A 17,742-nucleotide genomic window follows, 5' to 3' on the forward strand; every position below is an offset into this window, starting at 1 on the left:
ATCGATTCCCTTCTTTCTTGTATTGTAGTCAAGCACCATTACAGGTTTCATTCTTGGATTTCTTCCTTTGGACATATTCATTTGATTACCATGGCAAGTTGAAAGTACACAAACATCACGTTTGTCATTCGGTAAGGAATGGAAACAAATAACAAAGTATTAAAAACCTAAAATAAAATATCAATATAATTTTTTTATCATAAATCAATCAGTCTCAAAGTAGGAACTTCGTAAAAACAGTCAGTACACGCCTTTGTTAGGGTGTTATTAGACGAATCGATCAATCGTCGATCGACGGCATCGATCAACGTCGATCGATGTCGATCTACTGGTCTAATAGCTTTAATTGATCGACGGATACCGTTCGACTAACCAATCGATCGATTACGGGTCGATGGCATCAGTCGACGTTGATCGTTTTAAGCTATGTTCCGTTAGTGTTTTTCCAAATGGATTCACAAGAGGACGCGTTGTTGTTGGCCAGTACGATGTTGCTCGTACTATTATTAAGGAGGCGCAAACGCAAAAGACTCTGGATGGGACCGTTTTTTAAAGCCATAGATCGCTTAGCTTATCCAAATGACATTTTAAATAGCGGTTTTTTGGATGCTTGTCGAATGAGCAATAATGATCTTGAAAATCTATTAAATATGGTGGCTCCTTTAATCGCGAAATTGGATACCAATTATAGACAATCAATTTCACCTAAAAATCGGTTACTTATAACACTCCGATTTCTAGCCAGCGGTGATTCATATCAGAGTCTTGTGCTAACGTTTAACACATATAATGCCTCGTCAGCCACACATGGTTGACATTTTCCTAACCAACTAAGCCTTAACTAACAGAACAGACCGGTTTTCAAACTGAAATTTAGACGTCGTCGTCCACGTTTTTCGTATAAAACTGTATGTCGTATGGCTGACGAGGCCTGATAATTTATAACTTAACTGATGGCATAACAACTTTTACTAACATTTTGAAAAATATTAAGCTTTGAAGTGGGAATGTCAAGAAGGAATAAGTGATGAGAAAGAAAAGAGGTTTTTACATAATAAAGCGAACATATAAAATATTTTAATTGTTTTTAATGATATTCAAATGAACATACAACATCAAAATATATAATATATATTCAAATTATACATATCTGTGGTCTAAATTGAAACAGTTGATACAATAATGCGGCTGATTTGGGCAATCTTCACTGTATGTCACTACCCTTTTGGTTTTGTTTCTCGCATGCGTTCTTCCAAATTGGGCACAATTTTCTTTGTAACATCTGAAACAATATTTACGACAGGCAGAAGCCAGCCCTTTCTTCTTTTTTAATTCGTGCTTCAATCGTCTAGGCCTAACGGGGGCACCAATTTCTGAGATTTTTGAGCTCACCAAGTACTCAACCAATGCTGTTCTAAACTGAACAACTATAGTCTTTTTTTTAGTTGTTAATTTATACAGTATATACGAATTTACAATAGATGTATTCAATAATAGCTCCATCGCTAATCTTTTGGGCCATTTAATTGTCTTGCGAAGAGGGGTCGTGTACGATGTCATTTGATCCGATAGATCAACCGCTGATTTAGCACGATTATAATCAACCACAATTTTTGGCTTTATTTTTTCTTTTCCTTTCTTACTGATCCTTCTAAAGCTCACGGAGTGCTTGGTAGACAGAAGCAGCACATCTCGTTTGTCCTTCGATTTCATGACTGTAATTCCTTCACCATTTTCTTGAGCTGAGAATTCGCCTGCTTTGAGCTTGGCTTGAACGACCGTTTAAGGTAGACCTCGCCTGTTTTTTCTGAGTGTACCTATGAGATGTGTGTGCCCTGCTAGCAACTTCCGTGCTAGATCCAAGCTGGTGTACCAGTTGTCTGTACAAACTGTATGTATGTCCTTTGTTCAGATAATCGTGACACAAAGAAAGGACGACATTAGTTGGGGTAGTGTTCACATTATCATAGTTTTTACCGGCATAAACTTGCACTTTTACAGTGTATCCTAGGTCTGAGCACATTTTAAAAAATTTTATTCCATATTTGTGTCGCTTATTTTTGTTGTACTGCCTAAGTATAACACACCCACGAAATGGAATTAGGCTTTCGTCGACACAGACCTCTTCATTTGGTGTGTAATGAAATTTAAAATATATCATTCAGCATATCTAACAAATGCCTAACTTTGAACAATAGGTCTTTTTTACTGTCATTCATTTCATTATTAGCAAAATGTAACATTCTCAAAATGACCTCAAAGCGATTTCGGCTTATAATGGACTTAACAAATGGTTGCTCAAAACATTTATTAGTGCTCCAATACATAGACATTTGAGGTAGTTTTACTAAGCCCATCCAAATCAAAACGCCAAAGAAACGCTTTATTTCATGGCAATCTGTAGGCACCCATTTTCGCATTCTGTATGACTGTGTTCCACTCTTGTTCAAGATTTGTGAAGCAAAACGATTTTTTTCTTCAGCTATATATTCAAATATTTCATTAGGTACTAGTAATGAATAAAAATCTTCTGGCTTAGCTGCCCTCATGCTAGATCGCAATCGAAATGGCTTGAGCCCAGGACATTCAGTATATGGAATAACACTTGTTTGCTTACCCAGTGGATTAAACCATACATGTGTAGATCCTGAATCAGCCGGTACTGGAATCGATTCTTCTTCGCTGTCGGATAATATCTGCCATCGACGATTGTTTCTATTCCGTGGTATTGATTCAGTTTCATCGATATCAATGTCAAGTATAGGTGGAGCCGGTGGTGCAACACTATTCGATAATGAGTTCAATTCTTTATCAAACACTGATAAATCTAACTGTGAAAGTTCATAGTCAAAGTCGTCGTCCATTTTCACGGAGAAATAACTACCTAATGTGTATGTAAAGTGACAAAACTTAAAATTTGAACTATCGAATAATCATATAATGCAGTCTAATTCGTTGTACGTCGCGTCGGAGCGACGCTCACACACAATACGCTACCAGTGACACTATCAAAATGGCGCCGGCGCTGTTGCGGCGGCAAAAAGCTAGAGCGAGATTTCGCGCTCTTTTTAATTTTAAGATGGCCGACAATGTGGTTGACGCGGCCCCAATGGATATTTTATTTCTATAGCGCCGCGTCAGCCACATGTGGTTGACACCGTTATTTGTTTATTTATATATTAAAAATATTGTTATTAGACTTCGTATCAATCCCGAGAATAAATTTTGAAAAACAAAAAAATAACAGTTAGGTCATATGTTAGTACGGCATTATATGTGTTAAATAACAATTGAGAGCTTAGGGTAAAAGAGGGTAATGGGGGTCACTTAAGCGAGAACTCAAATAAAATTTTAATTAAAAAGAAAGTATTTATTATAACTGCGTATAAACATAATTTGCTTCTTAAACTATCATTAGAGATCAATTTCAGTCAACTTTGGAAATTATAAGAGTTTAAAAAAATAACAGATTTGCCTCCCATTACAGCAACGTAGGGGTAATGGTGATCACCCTGGGGGCAACTGGAGTCAAATAAAATCTAGCATACGTCGCAAACATAACCTTCAGCTGACTCCCAGCAATCCGCGTGAGCCCATAGTCCACACGAGGTACACCTGTACCACATCTCGTTGTTTCTTCCGAATTCGTCGCATACTAGGCATCTGTTCCCAGCATCTTCTGCGTCATCATCCTCATCGTCCTGGCATAAGTCGTCAGTGCCAACATCTGATACAGAAGTTTCGTTCTGTTCTTGTAATACTTGGCGCTTTGCCTTTTCAGGACCCTTCTTCTGTACTTTAGTCTTTTTTCCTTGTCCTTTACCTTTCCATGTTTTCTCTTTTTCTTTACCTCCTTTTTTCTTCATTTTATTAATTTCCTTTTCTAACAGATTTTCTTTTTGTGGCGTTGAAGTTAAAATTGTAGCGTGTTGCTTCTTTCGGTCCTGTCTTGTTTTAATAACAGATGCTTTCTCGAGCATTTTTATTAAATCATGCAATACACTAGATTGATTAGGCGTGCCAGGAACTTGTGGTACAACATCTGATTCAGAATCAAGTGGGACTTCTTGGTTAGACATAATAAGATCTAGTGAAACAATTTGTGTTGACGTGCTCGGAACTGGTGAGTCTTCTTTTGATGTACTGGGAATCACACAGGCAGCTGCGAGAGATTAATTGCAGTCTTCGATTACAACGGTCTCAGATTGGAGAGTTTTTGCAGCGAGAAAATCTTCTTCTGTGAATACCTCCGGATTTAGTGGAAATATTCCAGTTGATCTAAACCCCGATTCTCCTTTACTAATAGAAGCAACATTATTAAATGCTTTCCTCACCAAGGACGCTACGTCGTAAGTAAGTCGTCGGGTTATCTTTTTTGCTAGATGGCTTTTCAAAAACAAGTCACATCCTTTTTTGTATGCCATTTTGAGTGGGCCAAAAAAAGAAACGTCAAGAGGCTGCATTCTATGAGACGTGTGTGGTGGCAGAGACAACATATGAATGTGATTGGACTTGCAATATTCGTAGACGGAAAGAGAAATGTGACTAGCATGATTGTCTAGTATTAAAAGGATGGGTTCATCTGCAGACGGTTTAGCGTGCTGTTTAAAATGCGCTAACCATTCAAGAAAGAGATGCTCGTTGATCCATCCGTTGTCTGAACAATTGTAAAGCGCGCCTGCTGGACCATCCTTCTCAAGTAGTGGAGTCATCCTTTTTTTAGGGAAGATAAACATGTAATGTACCCCCCAGCACTGCTTATAGCACACAACAAGGTTATGTTTTTTCCTCTCTCCCAACTGGTAATAGATCCTACTCTCTTCTGTCCATTTGCAGCTAAAATTTTTCCCGGTGTTTGAACCGTTGAAATACCGGTTTCATCGCAATTATAAATATTTTTTTGGACGAATTTGTGTTTTTCCATCAGCTGCCCAAGTAGCTCAAAGAACAAACTTACCTCTGTTTTATCATGGCAGTATGGTTACACGCTCTTTACTCACTTTTCGTCCAGGTACGTCTTTTTCGTTACAAGAAACGAAAGTTTTGTTAGGCATCACACGCCAAATAAGCCCTGATTCGTCTGCATTATAAACCTGTGACGGGACAAGGCAGGCTCTATGCAGGTGGTATCGTTAGAAAGTTTCTCTCCTGTAATAGTCATTAAACGTATACCATGACGACTTTTAAAACGTTCTAGCCATCCTTTGCTGGCCACAAAATCATCTTTTTTTGTTAATTCCTTATAAAAAAACTTAGCTTTCATCGCCAATATGGGTCCCGAAATTGTTGCATGCCTGTTTCTTTCCTGAAGAAACCACATGTACAAAGCTTCTTCCACTTCTGGATGTTCAGCTTTCTTGAGTGTCTGTCTCTTGCCTGGCCCGCAGTCAGTAGTTGACACGAACTTCTTAACCTTCTCGTGGTTTTTTTTAATGTCATAAATTGTAGATCGGCCTACGCCGTATTCACTTGCTAAACTACTGAAAGTTTCATTGCGATTTAAGCGATCTAAAATATCACATTTTTCTTTAATTGTCAACGTTTTGTGCTTTCGCTTCTGGGTTTGTGACGACATTACTAGGTACTACATATACCTAATACACAATGAATAAATAGTAAACAATGAACGTACGCTAGGCCGTACCGCTATCACTAGTAGTCAAATTCAAACTAAGTAAAACAATGCATACGCGTCGGTGGCGCGTACGAGTTGTGACCTGTTCAAACTTGCGTGATCTACCATATATTAGCAAAGATTGTCAAACATAATAATGTCGTGTCGGATTACAGGGGGCGCCGAGGGTCCACTGTATTTTTTATACATTAAATCAATGCGACGACATTTTTCTAATGTATTTCGCATTTTCAATTTCAATCACCTTTTTATTGAAATCGGGTATTGTTTGTATAATTTTTTTTCAATACTAAGTACAGAAAGTGCATTTAGCCGATCCTGAGACATGGTATTTCGGAGAAAAGTTTTGACTCTTTTCAGTGTCGAAAAACATCGCTCGCTCTCTACTGAAGTAATTGGTATAGTGCACAGAATTCGCAATAGTTTCATTGACTCTAAAAATGTTTCAGTCAGGTCATTATTATAGAACAACTGTAAAATTGCACTATTTGCGTTGGTGAAATCGTCAATGTACATATATTGCGGAAAGTTCGTTTTTAAATTTGTACTTGTCCCAACCGGCGTATGTGGATACTGTGATCGTGAAATCTTTGTCGGGAAAAGTAGAACGGTATGTGGTAAAGTTCTCGCAGTAAAATAATTTGACTGCTATCAAAAAATCACAACAATTGAATCTGTTATTTACTTGAGTAATAATTACATCGCACACTTCTTTTGCTATGACAGAGCTAGACGGTTTAAACCTTTTGTGAGGTGGTTCTTCAGTTGATCTATGTTGTTGCGTGCATTTTGTATACTGATTTCAAAATAGTTGAAATAAAACTAGCTATAACGGATTTGAATTATTAATTATTTTTATTTTTAACATCCCGACGTTTCGAGCACTTTACAGCGTTCGTCGTAGTAATATACGCGATTCAAATCCGTTATAGCTAGTTTTATTTCAATGTGTAATCGCGAAAATTTAAGATAACATTATATCCAAAATAGCTAATACAGTTTTTTATATGAATCAAATCAATATTTCGTTTTGCGTTTGTTTGAATAAAATGTAACTAGGGGAAGTCTGGGCAAAGTGAACACCTTAATGTTTGAAGTGTTGTAGAAACAGAAATAGTTGACATAGAAATAAAATTATTTGTTTATAGAAATCAGTATTTATTAAAGTTTTCAATATAATCAACAGAAATACGTAACATTAATACTTTAGTCAAAATTATTAATAATATGAAATTAGGAGATCTATCCGCTTTGCCCAACCCACCGGGTAAAGTGGATAAGATGATAGGGCAAAGTGAACACAAGTAATTTTTCTACAATAAAACTAATCAGTACAGTTGTCACAAATAAATAAGCCTATTCCTTCATAAGCCGTACATTTTTCATGACTCCATTGGCTACAGGAGCTACATTGGATCCAATCATCTATTGGTTGTCCGTTTATTTCTGTATAATCTTCTCCACAAAAATAACAAGTATATTTTATATTAGTATCTTCTTTCTGAGCTTTCTTAACTTTATAATTTTTGGTATTTTTCTTTGTTATATTTTTGGTTTTTGGTTTTTTATCTAAATCTTTGTTTAAATTTTTTAATACAGTTGTATTCATTTTTGTAAACTTAACTTTTTGTTCCTCTTTCACTGGAGTGCTCGTAAGAACTTCTGACTTTTGTATCTTTCGCTTGCGGGTACTCATTGGCACACATGGTGTTGGAAGGGGTTTAATCTCTTTGGGGCTGAAATAAATTGCAGAAGCAGATGGTTCTGGACCTTTTTCCATGCAGGAATCATTTTCTTCATCCATCATGCTTTGAAGTGGGTCTAGCTCATTGAGATCTACAATTGACGTTGTGGTAGAATCAATAAATTCAGGCAAAGATATGATCTCTGTAGGCAAGGCACAGTCCCGTTTCAAAACCACATCTTCATCTTTAGTAGAATCATCTTTTTCAGGTCCAATTTTTTCAGGCGTTGAAGGAACCAAAGTTGCTTTGTCTAATTCTGGCATAGACACTTTAGAACTGTTTGAAGTCTTATTTTCTTTTCTAAACTTTCTAAGACTTAGTGTTGAGGATCTTTCTGCATCAACAGCCATTTCGAACGCTACCAAGTTTGATGTGGAAGGACCTCTTGATGATCCTTGAATGTTTGATTCCAAACTTACTTCCTGACGAGCTGGCGGTTCACTGTTTGGACCTGAAGATTTATCAACTTCAGTTGATGTTTCATCATCCACCTCATGTAAAGTCACAGATTGGTTGGTTTCAACCGCCTCGTGTTGAGCTCTTTTTCTAGATGTCGAAGGGAGTTCGGAATTATCTTGATTAGCTAACGTTTGAAGACCATCATCTTGATTAGCGACATTACGATCACAGAGGCTTGTTGAAGACGGTGCGTAGTCTTCTTCTCCGAACACATCTTTATTTATTGGCCATAAACCGGGTGTTTGAAAACCTTTGACAGCATTGTTGGCAGTAGCACATTTCAGATATGCAGGAGTGAACAATCTCGCCACGTCATATTGGTTGACAATCCTTCCTGGATGCGCCTTTTGGAATCGGTTTATTTCTTGTTCAAAGAATATTTTTAGGGGGCCATATACGGCAACATCCAAAGGTTGTAACTTGTTTGATGTGTGAGGGGGTAGGGACAAGAGAATTACATGGTTTTGACTTGCATACTCCAGGGCAGGATAAAATTTGTGGCTTTCATGATTATCCAATATTAGTAAAACCTTACTCTCTGCAGTGGGTCGTACATGGTAAGTAAAAAACCTGATCCATTCCAAAAATATTTCTCCATTAATCCACCCAGATGGAGAGCAAGTTCCTTGTGTTTCTGGAGGAGAACCATCCAACAGGCGATCTTGCATCCTTTTGCGTGCAAATATCATGAATGGTGGTATAAATGATCCAGATGCATTGCAGCAACACACAATTGTTGTGGTTTGTCCTCGTTCCGTGCTAGCAATGACCCCTACCTGCTTCTTACCCTTAGTAGAAAGAACCTTAGGTGGCTTATTTGTTGACGTTTGTATCCCGGTTTCATCGACATTGTATATCCTGCTACCATCGATCTTGTGTTTTTCTACCTGTTCCGACAGCAGCTCGTAGAACCGTTCGACTTGAGGACGATTAAAGCCTTTAACCCTGGCAACTGAAGTCGCTTCTGGAACTCTGAGGCAAATGGATGGATTTCTACCCAAAAAACCAGCTAACCAGTCATCTCCTGCTTTCTCATTTTTGTCCCAACTTGGTGGACGTGCAAGATTATTTTTCTTTGCGTAAACATAGACTAATTTTTTGAAATCTTCACGAGTCAATCCATAAAAAACACTGTCCATCTCTCTTAAATATTCTTGAAGATCGGCTTCTTGTGCGTCAGTAAATACTTTGCGAAATCGGCCAAGCTGAGCAGATGAACTACCACTTTTCACATGCCGATAAAGTGTAGCATAAGGTAAGCCATATTTTGTAGCTGTCGTTTTCACTGGAGCCCCAGACTTGCATTCTGCCACAGCAATCATCATTGTATCTTCACTCCACTGAGCTTGATCTGTTTTTCGTTTATATTTATAAACCATCTGAAACAATTGAAGATATAAATACTACTTAGTCACACTCAACTTCTACTAGGGCAAATCGAATAGGCAACGGGCAAAGCGAATATAGTATCCGCTATGCCCAAATCACTTTGCCCGGCATGTACTTTTTGAACAGAATCTAACCTAAAACCGAATACAGTAAGAATTACCGAACGAATCATTCAGTATTTTTACTTGAATACATTCACTTCAAGGACACAATCGACTCATAATCATTCTAAACATATACTAATAGTTATAAACAAATTACTTACCATGAAATGTTGTAACAATTGTGCACTTTTTCGATTTTTTAAATTTAATGCGAAATTAGACGCGGCCGCTCGTTAGTTCGATTGGTACAGGACTGAGGGGTACCGGGTGGGTGTCCCTGCGCATGGCGGACAGAATCGCGGCCGAAGTTTGCTAGTAGTGGGGAGTATTCGCTTTGCCTGGCCTGTTCGCTATGCCCGGACTTCCTGTGGCAGAATAGATTTAAAAAAATCAAGGTAATGTAAAAAAAGTACTGTCGTTCAAATATCTCCTCGGGTCCTAGTTTAATTAGGACGGGGCGGTGGTCGGAGTTTAACTCGGCGGGCGACTCAATCGAGCGCAGCGATAACGCTACGTCGTTTAAGATCGCTATGTCGAGTATATCGGCGCTGTCTTTGCGATTGCTCGTTAGCGAAGGAAAGCGGGTCGGGGTGAGGGGGGCTACGATCTCGAAAGTGAACGCAGCGAGAGAGGTTAACCGGTCGAGTATACGACCGTTGTTATTAATTTTGAATGAATTCCATCGGGAGTGCTTAGAGTTAAGGTCGCCGGCCAGAATGACCGAGCTACCCATCGAAAGGAGCGACTTGAGGTCGCTTTCTAGTACGAGCTTAGTGGGCGAGAGATAGACTGAGGCTAGTACGATAGATTGATGACCTGTCATAGCCAGCTGACAAACAGACGCCTCGATGTTGCTGAGCTGCGGCGGATCTAGAGGTGAGCAGTGAAGCGACCTCTTATAATAAATTAGAGTGCCCCCGAGGGCGGTGGGCCTATCATTGCGGATGATATTATAATTCGCTATCTTAGGATCGCGAATGCTCGGTTTTAAGAAAGATTCCTGTACAAGCAGGATATCAATCTGATGCGCGGTAACAAATTCGCGAACTAGGTGGATTTGATCGATAAGACCGTTTGCATTAAACGTCGCTAAAGTTAGCGATCGGGGTTTGATTCTACTTTTGATTGACGCCATTAATGCATCATTTGGGTGGGGACTTGGTAGCGCCATATGGTGTCGATAAGACCTGCGTGTTCACAGGTCGCCTGAATCCTGGCCTGCGGATCGTGTTGCGCTGAGCGCAGCTTGCCTGCCAGGGTGCTTAACTCCATTGGATTGAAGGATCCAATGAAATTGCAAACTAGTTGCAAATCACCCGCGATGCTCGTACCGGATGGCTTGTCGGGTGACGCTTTAGTCGGGGTACTTTTTTTGCAGCCGTTGGAATAGGCTGCGGAGTGGTTGAGGGCTTGGGACCCATCTGGAGGGGTTTATCCCAAGCAGAGCCCCGAGGGGGCGGGGCTGTGACTACAGGAGTCGGCTTAGAGGCGACTGAGGTCGCGGCCTTAGTACGGCTGTTCGCTTTTTTAGCAGCGAACGACTGTTTGCGCCGAGGCGCTTTATCGCACCCGCGGTAGTTCGCGGGGTGACCCTTCGTCCTGCAGAGGACGCACGAAGGCGGGTCGGTCTCGCTGCGCTCCTTGCGGGGGCAGTCGCTGGTGCCGTGGTCACCTAGGCACTTGACGCACCTAGGGCGGGCGAAACAGTTGCGCGCGGAGTGCCCGTACATTTGGCAACGGTGACATTGCCCCGGGGCACCCCGGTTGCGGGGGACTTCTATTCGGATGCCAGACAGGTGGCCAACCGATTTGATGTTAAAGATTTTCTTCCCTTCCGGGGAGAGGTCTAAGACAACGAGCACTAGCTCGTAGGGGCGTTTAGATTGCGCGTGGTACATCCTGTGTACCTCGCGCACTGGCAGGTCTTGCTCTTTGAGGCTCTCCATGATGAACTCATTGCTGAGTTCGCAGGGGAGCCCCTTGATGACCACTCGCAGCTGCTTCTCGTCTTCGAGAGCGTACGAGTGGTAACCGATATTGTTGCTCCGCAGGAAGGCGGTCAGGCGCCTGTGTTCCGCGGAGGTCGGGACGGTGACTTTTATGCCTTGCGCGGTGGTGCGCGCGTGAGTGTAGTGAATACGCTTCTGCGTAATCATTAGGGAGATATGCTCCCAGGCACTCTTGTCCTGAACAAAAATCGGGGGCGGGGCCTTCACTCGAGGCTCCTCGTTAGATTGGGACTCGGGGGGTCACGCCGACTCTTCGCGGGGAGTTGGGGCAACGGTCGGACGCTTCGGAGCTTCCGATTGGTGGGGCGCCACGCTAGGCTCCTCCCTCTCCGGGCGGACTGCCTTAGTGGGCGGTGCCCGCTTGGATGGGGGCGTGGTTTTAATAATAATAATAATAATCATTTATTTCAGACCATAATTTACATAGATCCATATAGTGTTAGTAAAAATAAATAAATTAATCTTAATGCCTAAATTGGTTAGTAAGTTCACAAAAGCAATTTTACTTAATTATTTATGTATGACATTTTTTTTTAAACTAATTTTAAACTATTCTACTGGACTACGTGAAGTCGTATCCAGTGAGCTAGTATTGGTGAATCCCAGCGGTCCGACAATGCACGCAAGATGGTGTTGGGACTGTCCCGTACTCGTCGAAGTAAGGACGCGCAGCGTTTGCGCATGATGGAAGCAAAACCATCTGTGTGAGCCTCTGCAAACATGGCAGAGGCGCTGCAGTATCGCGGCAGCCCCATCAAAATCCTGAACGCATTGTTGTATTGCACACGTAAGTCATTGTATGCCCTCCGAGTATAGTTCACCCACAGACTGCACGCATAGAAAGATTGACAATATGCGTTAAAGAGCGTAGTTTTTACTTGTTTTGTACATTTTGCAAATCTGCGGATCAACATATTGCAACGAACAGACAGCGACCTTCGTTCTCTCTCTATATCAACATTATCTTTCATATCTTCCGTAATCCAGTGACCCAAGTACTTAATACGGTCAACCTTTTTTAGTGATGTACCACAAAGTGTAATATTTGGTACATGATTGTAACGCTTGTGATCCGGTTTAAATATCATAAACTCACTTTTCGTTGGATTGTATCTTAGTCCATGAGTCACTGCATAACTTTCACATATACTAAGAAGTCTTTTCATTGCACTACTTGAGGGACTCAGCAGTACCATATCGTCTGCGTAGCTAATATTATTGACACAGACTCCGTCAATATGACAGCCGATTCCAGTACTGCTAAGCTCCTCAAGCAGTTTATTAATGTACAAATTGAAAAGTGTGGGCGAGGTCAGACCCCCCTGCCTCACTCCGCAATCCAACCTATACTCTTCAGAGTGCTTACCAGCCCATTTAACATTATTTCTTTGGTGCCTGTACCAATATTTAAAAACTGATATAATTTCATCAGACAAATTTGTTTCAGTTTTTAATTTATTCCAGAGAATGTCATAAGATACAAGATCAAATGCCTTGGAGAGGTCTAAAAAGCATGCATATACTGGTGTTTTCCTGACATTATAGTATTGAATCGTTTGCTTGAGGCACAGGATAGCACTTTCCGTAGAGAGGTCAGGTCTAAAGCCAAATTGTGCGTCATTAAGCGAGACGTGTTCATCCAGTCGCCTTCCAAGCAAACGGTCAAACACCTTCGCCGTAACCGTAGCAAGCGAGATCGGCCTATAGTTAGAAACGTCCGATGAATCACCCGTTTTATTTTTTATAATGGGTACCACTATAGTACGCATAAGATTATCAGGTACATATGAATGCCCAATACACAGATTAAAAAACAACGCTAAGATTTTTGGTAATTGAGCTCCTGCATGTTGCAGGTGTTCAATGCTGAGGTTATCATGTCCAGGGGATTTACCTCTTACCATATTCTTTAGCACTTCCGTTACCTCATCAGCTGTAAATATTATACTACGGTTTGAGTTACAAACCTCAGCATCAGACACCTGCAACACGGGTCCTAGTGGGGATTTTACCTTAAAGTACTGCTTAAACAAATTAGCAATTTCACAGGGTTCATGAACACCAGCAACACTGATAGGAAGACCTGATCTTTGATTAAATCTGTTGGTGGTTTTCCAGAATTTGCCAAAGTTCTTGTTTTTATGGTGTTCAGCAATAATATCCATTTGTATGTGTTGCTGGTTGTTTTGACACCATTTCAGTTTCGATTTAAATATACGTCTGGATTCGCACATTTCAATATAAGTATCACCTGTAGTTGGCTTGCCGTAAAGTACCCAGGTTTGAAAATAAAATCTCGCCTTGTCGTGGGCGTCACGCACATGCTTATTCCAACCAATAAGGAATTTGTGTTTACGTTTGACTTTAACAATATGACTACAGATTGCAGCCTCAGAGAGGATATGTACTATATTATCATATAACTGATTTATTTGTGTTCTGTGATATGTATTACTACACACACTATCACAACATTCCATCAATTCCTCCGGAAAAACTAATGTTGATAACTTTAATTGACATTCGTAATGATATTTAGATATTTGTTCTTTATCCCGATGACCCCAAATGATTTTATTTTCACACCTGTTTGTTACATTTATTTTAGATGTTATTACATTAAGATTACATTCTATTACTAGAGGATAGTGATCAGACCAATAGGTATCATAAAGAACATATATAGACGTAACCGCAGGCCGGACGGCACTAGTCACCAGGCAGTGATCGAGCCAGCGACGGGAACCGTGTGCATCACTAACAAACGTATAGCTGTCTGATGGTAATAAGTCCATGTCTATACACGACCACATTTGTTCTGAACAAAACGATGTAAGTTCTTTTTCAAACAACTCACCCGGGTGTGCGCTGCGTTGTAGTCCCCTAACATAAAAACAGAGTCCACGTGTTGATTTTCAATTATAGCGGTTATCTCACTTAGACACTCAGTAAATTCTACTAAATTTTCACCACAATCGATAGGCATATATACAGAGAAAAACATTACACTGCGATCTTTGAGTGTGGCCTTAATTGCTGTAAGACGCACACTACTGCACTTCACTACATTTACCATAGGAAACACATCTTTCCTCCAGAGTAAGGCTACACCACCGTATGGCCTACCACGAAGCACTCCTGCCGATGTATCCACAGCTGACGTACCCGTGTACGCGAAGTTGTTACTCCCTAGAAAACTGAGGTCATGCGGCATCAGCCAGGTTTCCTGTAGCGCAACCACGTCCGCCAAGCCACACAGCCTCCGTACACAATCCACAGATCTTATAACATTTTTGCAGTTGAAAGTAACTAATTTAGTTTTGCTTATCATATTACGTTTTGATTATTCACACTGTTCTTATAGGCGTTGGCATTCACACGTTGTTTAAAGTCAAAAAATCGCCTATAGGCGACTCCTTCCGGCCAAAATTCATCCGACATAAACAAGTCTAATTTATGTTTAGGTACAAATATTTTGTATGATTCATAGTCTTTTTTTATTTTCATACTAATTTTTTCTATTAAGCGCAGACGCTTTGCGCTTGGACGATTTGGACATGACGGACCCGTCGTCATCCGTTTCCATGGATGGTACTACATCCACGGGGTCGGGGCTAGGAATGTCCGCACTCGGAATGGGAGATTCCGGGCGGTCAGGGGCGGCCGGTGAAGCCGGCGAGTCGACAAAGACTACCTTAGTAGCTTTGACGGAGTTCGTGTACCCGGCTAGGATTTCCGGGTGGTGAACTTGGAGGTAATTAAGGAGGCCCTCCAAGACCTCCATTGGGTTGGTGGCCATAGTGGCTCCAGTAAGTAAAAACTATCCTCCCTGCCTGGAGGGCAGGGAGTGTGTGCCTTACGGTGTAGACCCTACACTGTGAGTTTCTGTTACAGTGACGTAACAGAAGTGTGTAGGGGAAAGTGGGGTAATTGGGAACACCTAACTTTCAACCCTGTAAAATAATAAAAAAAAGTCATAAGTGTAATCAACTTTTATTGCAACATGAACGTTACTAATCTAGCTACAAACAAATTAACTCAAAACTCTTGGAATTAAACTTTATAATAAAGAATATAGAGAAAATCAAAAACATTGCCGTTCGCATTTACCCAATATCGTGTGGGGTAATTAAGATCAGTCCGCGGGGGAAATACGAACGATATGGGGTAATTGCGAACGACATACTTAAGTCTTAATAAAGTACTATAATTATTTGGCATAAATCACAGACGTAACCCCTACTGCATTGGCCGCTGGTACATTGATCATGTGCCCAGTTGTTGCAAATGACGCACATGATCCAATCTTCTGTGGGTGGAGATTCATATCTTTCATTGCAAATTATGCAGAAATATTCCTTTTCATTTTCATTTCCTTCAAACACCTTCTTTAAATTTCTGACCTCTTTCCGCTTTAGTTGTGGCTTCTTTGTTGCAGTTTTAGTATTCTTTTTCATTACAAACTTCTCTTTTTTAATTTTCCTTTCAACTTGTCTTTTCTCTTTTTCCTCTAATTGTAATTTTATAGGTGTGCTGGACAAAATTTGCTAATGTTTTTTATTTCGTCTCTTGGAATGAATGGTTGTTGTCGAAATGACAGGTACATTTGTTATTTCAGAAAGTAGCACAGGAACTGATGGAGTAGTATCAAGGGTCATATCCATAACAGTTTGATTTATAATATCAGAAGCAGCTGCATTTTGACTCTGATTGTCAATAGGTTCACTCGAGCTTTGCTCAGCTGGAGTTTCACGCATGAAAGTACTTGAGTCTAAAGTTTGACTGACGTTATGTTCGTCTGATAACATATTTTCAAAATATTCTTTAAACTTGTCGGTGTCCATAGGACAGATTCCAGACACCTTAAATCCACTTACAGCTTTGCTAATGTTGGCTGTTTTATTATATGAATTTGTGAAAAGCTCTCCCACTTCATATTGGGTGATTCGTTTGCCAGGATGATTTGCCATGTAAAGTTCACACTCTCGATTATAGGCCATCTTTAGTGAACTAAAGAAAGTGAAGTCCAAAGGCTGCATTTTGTGAGATACGTGAGGTGGCAAAGAAAGAAGGTGCAAGTTATTTTCTCGATAAAGTTTGTATGCTCCCAAGCTAATGTGACTCTCCTGATTATCTAGTATTACCAAGACTGGTGCTTCATTGGTAGCTTTTACATAAGAAATAAAGTGTTACAAATATGGACTCGTTTATCCAACCTGAATCAGAAATGGTAGCAATCATATCGCTATTACAGCCTTTCAGCAACAGTTTACTCATTCTTTTTCTTTTAAAGATGAACATTGGAGGTATATATGTCCGTATTTATGCAAAATGGAACCACACAGCAAACACACACTTTCGAGATATCAAAGGGTTTACAAAAACATGTGCAGCACTGTTAAATTAAGTAAAATTACTATTTTTTTATTTAAATATGTTGATAAATTACTAAATTTAGTATGTGTATATAATTTTTTGTTGATTATTGGTAAACCTTCTAAATAATTAAGAAATCGTGCATGTGGTTCCTTTAAACATTAAGTAATCAATAGGTTTTCTCATATACAAAAACGAACCACAATCTAGGGATTTGTTGATATAAATGAAACTATGTGATTTATAATCGGGATAAAGCTTTAATTTATCAAAATTACACGTTTATTCGACGTTATCATCAAATTGAATTTCGAAATCAACCGTGTCTAGTCCATCTATGTCGTCTTCTATAGTATTATCACAGTCGAGACCATTATAAAAACTCTGTGCATCTTGTGGTATGAGATGTAATATGGATTGAATATCGGCTAGTTTTGCGGGTGATACTGGCTTCCCTGACGGCCACAAGGGAACTAAATGTTCCATTAAGATTAAAGCTGGTCTGCCACGAACAGGTGCTCTCCCTATATTAACTTCTACAGCATTACCAAAGAAGTCTGTTTTAAAATAAATTGAGTTTGGTGAGTCTCTTTCTATGTATATTTCCCGAGTTTGTAGCCAATTAATACATTCTTTGTTAATACCACGTTTTCTATTAATAATCATTTTTTCAACATTAGAAGTTCCCAGAAAATCTGATTTTGCCATCACTGTCACTGTAAGAGAGTTCTTTTTCGTGCAATCTTTCATAACTTGTACATAATCATCAGGAGTGTATAATCTCGGATATTTTTTCATTGCTGATTCAATGTGGGAAAAATCTCTGTAATTGGGTAGGTAACTATGTCCGGGAATCAAAAACTTTTGTGTTATTTTTTTTTCAAAGTGGGATGACAATGCAAAAATGCTTTTAACATCAAAACTATCTTTATGTTACGATTTTGTCCGCCACACGAATCGCTCCATAAAATTAGTTCCTCGACATCTTCAGAAATATGCTCGAATAAGTATTTTAATAGACAAGA

The 17,742-nt window shown here is 39.8% G+C and overlaps 2 protein-coding genes across 2 annotated transcripts; both read right to left on the reverse strand.

Annotated features, from left to right (window-relative positions):
• Positions 1–6,709: 6,709 nt before the first annotated feature.
• Positions 6,710–9,576, reverse strand: LOC124541747. Its single transcript, XM_047119691.1, has 2 exons — positions 9,494–9,576; positions 6,710–9,218 (listed from the first exon to the last, which is right to left on the reverse strand). The coding sequence occupies exons 1-2, from the start codon at positions 9,494–9,496 to the stop codon at positions 6,960–6,962; spliced, it is 2,262 nt and encodes a 753-aa protein (XP_046975647.1). The 5' UTR covers positions 9,497–9,576; the 3' UTR covers positions 6,710–6,959.
• Positions 9,577–11,821: 2,245 nt separating this feature from the next.
• LOC124541696 lies at positions 11,822–12,850 on the reverse strand. The gene has a single exon (XM_047119627.1). The coding sequence runs from the start codon at positions 12,535–12,537 to the stop codon at positions 11,896–11,898; it is 642 nt and encodes a 213-aa protein (XP_046975583.1). The 5' UTR covers positions 12,538–12,850; the 3' UTR covers positions 11,822–11,895.
• Positions 12,851–17,742: the final 4,892 nt, after the last annotated feature.

This window comes from Vanessa cardui, chromosome 28 (genome assembly GCF_905220365.1).
Source record: "Vanessa cardui chromosome 28, ilVanCard2.1, whole genome shotgun sequence".
NCBI classification, from domain to species: Eukaryota; Metazoa; Arthropoda; class Insecta; order Lepidoptera; family Nymphalidae; genus Vanessa; species Vanessa cardui.